Source organism: Nestor notabilis, unplaced genomic scaffold (assembly GCF_000696875.1).
Source record: "Nestor notabilis isolate BGI_N333 unplaced genomic scaffold, ASM69687v1 scaffold32889, whole genome shotgun sequence".
Lineage (NCBI taxonomy): Eukaryota > Metazoa > Chordata > Aves > Psittaciformes > Psittacidae > Nestor > Nestor notabilis.
This window is the reverse complement of record NW_009944694.1, coordinates 503-6,370: the sequence shown is the minus strand read 5'-3', so window position 1 is coordinate 6,370 and position 5,868 is coordinate 503. Positions and strand designations below refer to the sequence as shown.

The following is a 5,868-nucleotide window of genomic DNA, read 5'->3' as shown; positions in this document are numbered from 1 at the left end:
GAGGTCCCTCGGCCTGCCAAATGCTGGTGATTCCTGTGACGCACTCGGCTGCTTGGGAAGGAGCCCGGAGGACAGTTCGTTCCGGTGAGCAGGTGTTGCTGCGGGGGGGAAAAGCAGCGGGAGCAATGCTGGGCCGAAGCTGACAGTGCTGTGAAGCAGCAAGTGCAGCCTCCTGTGGGGCTGGAGTCGCCCCTCTCTTCCTACTGTAAATGGTGTTCACGTGGAGGAGATTGGAGTGAGGAGCTGTGGACACATAGGTTTAGTGTGGGGGAAGGATGCTAAGTGCCTGCTGTCCATGCAAGCAGTGTGCATGGGGTGGCACGTCACAGGCTGTGAAGTGGGTACCAACTCTGGAAACGATGTGGCGCTACCCTCCCTTGCTGTTGAATCATGCCCCCTGTGACTGAGACTTGTCCTAGCGCTGCTGAAAGAGCCTGCGGGCTGCTGGTGCGTGCTGCGTAACAGCACGACGGATGTTGCGACTGATGGTTGCTTTGCACTGATGAAGGACACAGCTGCAGGGCTCGCAGCGCTGCTGTCACATGCAGTGCCCTTTGGGACTGGCTGAGCTCTTAGGCAGAGTCTGGGGCTGAGACTGGGTGCTTTTCCCCAGGAGCCCCAGGGATGTGTGATTTCTAGGGGGGGGGAAGCGGTTTTTGAGGGAGACTCTCTCTGGCAGGCTGCCTGCTGTGCTAGCCTGCCTGTGTCAGTCAGTGGTGATGAAAGCAAGAGGTCTTTTGTGCTGGTTTCTGGAATTTCACAGGGGCCTGGGTTATAGTGGGGCTCACCTTGCACCAAGATGCAGATCATGGGGCAATTCAGAGGCAAGGACCCATCTCCTGTACATGCCCTGGCTGAGGTTCAGCTGTGGCCATTTCAGCTGTGGGCAGAGAGCTTCCTTGTGGAGCTGAGGGTTGAACGGGGAGGGACAGGGAACACCTCTGAACCCCAGTCTTAGTCTGTTCTTCCTTTGTCTTCCCAAGCATCACAGTGGTTACCTGGAACGTGGGCACAGCTATGCCCCCAAATGATGTTACATCCCTGCTGCACCTCAACACTGGCGAGACAAATGATGTGGATGTGATCGCCATTGGGTAAGAGAGTGAGGTGCAGGGTCCCCTCCCGTGCCCCATCACATCCCTTTCTGGGGGATTCCCATAGCCCTGCAGGGTGGGGAATGGAAGAGCTGCAGCCCAGTCCCCCTGGGGCACAGTGAGCAGGGAGGGGTGTGCATTGCAGGCAGCAGAATATCAGAAAAGGTGAGGGAGAGTCAGGTCCCAGAAAAATGGTAGTGCTAAGAGGAACTGAAACCCTTGAATCCCAAGTAGCCTTGAACCCTCAATGGGCCTGAAGCTGGCTGTGCCATGCAGAGCTAGGCCTTGGCAGTGCTGCTCTTGCTATGGGCCCTGGCAGCCCTGAAGTCAGGTCTGTAGAGGCATTCAACTTGCCTGTTGGAGTCCTCTGGGAGCGTTTTCTTCATCTCAGCTTTTGTCCATGTTATGCAGGCCTCAAGAGCACAAATCTGCCATTCTGTTGGCTCTGTGCCCCTTGCAACACTTAACTTTGGGCAAGGCAGTGCCATGTCAGTGTGGTGAGGTTTTATTAGCATGGCTGGTGAGGCCAGAGTCTAAGGGCACACTGGTCGCTCGAGGTTTGCTGTGGTGTGTGTGGATTCCTGCTAAGACGAGGGACTCCCTTTGCACAGGGAGTGAGAAGCTGCCTCTGCCTTTGTGTGTGTGAGGTGGAAGAGCTGGATTTGCCTCAAGGAGGCTCCCAGGGACTCCCTGATGCTTCTTGCTCTGGGGAAGGAGCAGTGTGAGGTTGAGGCTGCCAGAGCTATGATGCTGTGTTGGAGATGGTCTCCTGGTCCCTTTGGCCTTGCAGACCAGGAGTTTGGGGCTGTGGAGGTAGATTGGAACATGGATGGATGGGGTAGGGGTGTAGCAAGGGATTTGCTGGGACAGTATCCTGGCTGGGGCAGGGTGTCCTGCTGCTCCCCACCCCCAGGCTGTGTCTGCCTGGCTGTGTCCTTCCTCTGACCCATGTCTTTGTGCCCTGAGCACTTGATGTTTCTGGGCAAGACATTTCCTGATTCTGCCGTTCACTGGGAACATTCTCCTTCCACCTCTTCACTAATGGCTGAGCCGGGAGAACACTAATCAACCTTCTGCTTCCTGCTGCTCTGAGCTTGGTGGCTAGGAGGCATCTGGACACCCTGTGCTGAAGTACTGGTGAGACTTGGCTTCTCTGTACAGACGAATACAGCTGAAATGTCCCATAAGCCCTTCTTGCACCTAGAGATAGACTTTAGACTGCTGCGCAGCCCTGTGCAGCTGAACTGCTCCTGCTTTAGAAAGGGACAAGGTCTCTCATGGGTTCAGGGCCACTTATGCCTTCTGCTAGCAGATGGCCCAGCATTGCTGGAGCAAGCATATGGCTGGCTTGTGCTCTAAACCCAAGGTCCTCCCTTGAACTACCCTTCCTGCCTTGGCCCTGCTCCACAGCACTATGCTTTGGCACCTCTCCTAAGGAGCTCTTGCTAGCTTGGACATAGACACTTTCCTGGTGTGGCTGTGGGACCTGTCCCTTTCCTCCCAGGCTGCAAGAGGTGAACTCTAAGATAAACAAGCGCCTGAAGGATGCCCTCTTCACAGATCAGTGGAGTGAGCTCTTCATGGATGTGCTGAGCCCCTTCCACTTTGTCCTGGTAAGGAGTTCCCAAAGGGACTGGGCAGCTGGTGTTCCCTCTCTGCCTGCTAGGCAGGTAGACCGCAGATAGGGAGAGTTCGACGGCAGGGATGAACGGAGGAGTTGCGGTGGGGAAAGCACAAAATGCTGGCAGGACAGCCTGCAGCTATCCAGGCAGCATGTGGGGGCTAACCTGAGGGCTAGAGGTGTGTCTCACCAGCGTGCTTTCTAGCTTTTGCCACCCTGCTCCCTTTCCTGCACCTTAGGCTTCCCCTGTGGGGCTTTGGAGATATTTGCTGCCTGCTTCATCGCACCAACGCGAGGAAGTGAATGTGGGAACAAGCCTGTGCTGCTGGCAGCAGCCTGCAGGTCCCAGGGCAGGTTCAACTCCCCAGGGTGCTTGCCCCAGAGCATACAAGGGCCTTGGCATTGCTGGGCTTATCTCAGCTGTCAGTATGGAACAGGTTGCTCAGAGAAGCTGTGGCTGCCCTATCTCTGGCAATGTTCAAGGCCAGGTTGGACACAGGGGCTTGGAGCAACCTGCTCTAGTGGAAGGTGTCCCTGCCCGTGGCAGGGGTTGGAACTGGGGGAGCTTTAAGGTCCCTTCAACACAAACCATTACATGATTCTATTCAGGAGGGTGTTAATAATCTGAACAAAATGTGCTATTAGTCATCTGCAAGATAGGGAGCATGCAAAGGATGGAGGTTCTTCTCCTATGGCGTGTAGGTGGGGGACCTCTGCTGTGGCTACCCTCCTGCTTCAGCCTCTGCCCGCATTCCAGGTCAGCACGGTTCGGATGCAAGGTGTGATCCTACTGGTATTTGCCAAGTACTACCACCTCCCCTTTCTGCAGGACATCCAGACAGACTGCACGAGGACAGGGCTGGGAGGCTACTGGGTGAGTGTAGCCCTAGGGGAGGTGTTGAGGGGCTGGCTTCCTAAGGAGTCACAGGATCCTCTTGGTGCAGGGCAACAAGGGTGGCGTGAGTGTTCGTCTCTCCATCTTCGGCCACATGGTCTGCTTCCTGAACTGCCACCTGCCAGCACATCTGGAGAAGGCAGAGCAGCGCAAGGAGGACTTTGCCACCATACTGCACATGCAACAGTTTGAGGGGCATGCAGCCAGCGGCATCCTGGACCATGAGTGCGTACCCCACCACTTTGCTCCCCAGTCTGGGCCAGGGCTCTAGCTCCTGTCCTTTACTCCCTCAATCCCAGCACAGCATGGAGATGGGGTTTTGCCTGCAGGGCTGCAAAACTGCCCCATGGTCCAGCAGCAGCCCAGTATGTTGGAGTAGGTGTTAAGAGAGATCCTTGGTCTCCCCTGAAGCACAGCAGGCATGGAGCAGCTCCCTGTTGGGGTTTGGAAGTGGTGAGGTGGAGGGCCTGGTTCTGACCCAGTCTTGGCCATGCATTCCAACTCAGTAGGTGACCCACTGTGGAAATTTCCACCATCAATGTTCAGGGAAGGTGGGCATGTTGGTTAATGGTTCTTGGTCCTAGCTGGGTAACCCTGACAGGCCTGGCTGCTGGCCAAGCTGTCGGAGAGTGCTGACCTGTACTGGTGCTCTTGGGAGCACCTGTGCCACAGGCTGAGGCTGCCCACAGGGTATTTCTCCCCTGCTGTGCTGCCAGCAGTGATAGTCTCAGCCCTTCCAGCCCATTGCCCTCCTCCCACCTGCAGCCTCGTGTTCTGGTTTGGGGACCTCAACTTCCGCATCGAGAGCCTCGACATCCGCTTTGTGAAGTATGCCATTGACAGCAACATCCTGAGCCAGCTCTGGGAGAAGGACCAGGTGAGAGGGATGTGCACACTGCAGAGCCTCGGCCAGGCACTGTGTGGCACTTGGCTCTTGTCCCACAGCTGCATGGGCAGTTTTGGCAGGGCATGTGCCCTTGCTGCTCATGGGGCACAGAAGGTCCTGGTTCTCTGGTGAAAGGGCAACACAGTCCCAGGATGGTCTTTATGGGAGCTGGGCACATGCTTCCTTTAGCAGTGTGCTAGGAAGAGCTGGGGCCCTACAGACTTGCTGCTTGCATGGCATGGACAAACCCTGAGAGCTGGGGGCGGGGGAGGGCTGGCAGCAGTGGGGCAGGGATGAGTGTGCTAGGGGTGGAGAGGTCTGGGGGGCTTGCAGAGGGGTCTGGCTGTAGGGGCTGATGTGGTCCTATTCTCTTTCCCACAGCTGAACATTGCCAAGAGCACCTGGCCTGTCCTCAGCGGTTTTCAGGAGGGCCCCCTGAACTTCCCACCCACTTTCAAGTTTGATGTAGGCACCAATAAATATGACAGCAGGTAGGATTGCAGAACTCAGGTGTGTGCTGGGCCTGGGAGCAGGTGGCATGGCCAAGGGATGAAGGTGGGGCATGGATGCTAGCCAGGGCATGTGCTGGTAGGACAGGGGCTGATGCTGGTGCAGATGGATGGCGGTGGGGTGGGCTGGGACTGGCAGGCTGGGACACAGCTGTTGTGCTGGTGCCAGTGCAGGTCTGTCCCTGCAGCTGCACTGAGCTGTGTGCCAAGATGAGCTGTCCCCCCTGCCCATGCGTGCGGTAGTGCCGGGGGAGGCAGTTTGGGGTGGAGCCCACTGGCCCCTGCCAGGCAAGAGATGCCCCTCTGTGCCCTGCAGTGCCAAGAAGCGGAAACCTGCCTGGACTGACCGCATCCTCTGGAAGATCAAATCTCCCAGTGTTGGGCTTGGAACAGGTGGCCACCGGCCCAGCCGGGGTGTCCTCTCGGTGAGCCAGCTCTGCTACTGCAGCCACATGGAGTACACAGTCAGCGATCACAAGCCAGTAGCTGCCATCTTTGCAGTACAGGTGAGCACTGTCCAGGGCCAGTGGGCACACAGGCAGGAGCTTCAGGGGTGAGACACCCAGCTAGTGGGTGCAGCTTGATGGGATTGTGGGGCTTATGTTTTTTGGTAAGCTAAGTTGTCACCATGGCTGGGGGCTGCTAGACAGGTGCCCTGGGCAGCCAGGGCAGCTCTTTGGCATGCCCTTCTTTACTGTGTATCATAGAATCACAGAATAGTTAGGGTTGGAAAGGACCTTAAGATCATCTAGTTCCAACCCCGTGCCATGGACAGGGGTGCCTCACACTAGACTGTGTCACCCAAGACTCTGTCCAACCGGGCCGTGAACACTGCCAGGAATGGAGCATTTACCACTTCTTTG

General features: G+C 56.8%; 1 protein-coding gene across 1 annotated transcript; it reads left to right on the top strand.

The window, feature by feature from the left end:
* Window positions 1-61: 61 nt before the first annotated feature.
* On the top strand, window positions 62-5,558 carry INPP5J (inositol polyphosphate-5-phosphatase J; the record flags this gene model as incomplete). Its single annotated transcript, XM_010022531.1, has 8 exons — window positions 62-84; window positions 984-1,094; window positions 2,599-2,707; window positions 3,473-3,589; window positions 3,660-3,835; window positions 4,376-4,487; window positions 4,878-4,987; window positions 5,322-5,558. Coding segments are annotated over exons 2-8 (938 nt in total), but the record flags the coding sequence as incomplete, so codon positions are not given.
* Window positions 5,559-5,868: the final 310 nt, after the last annotated feature.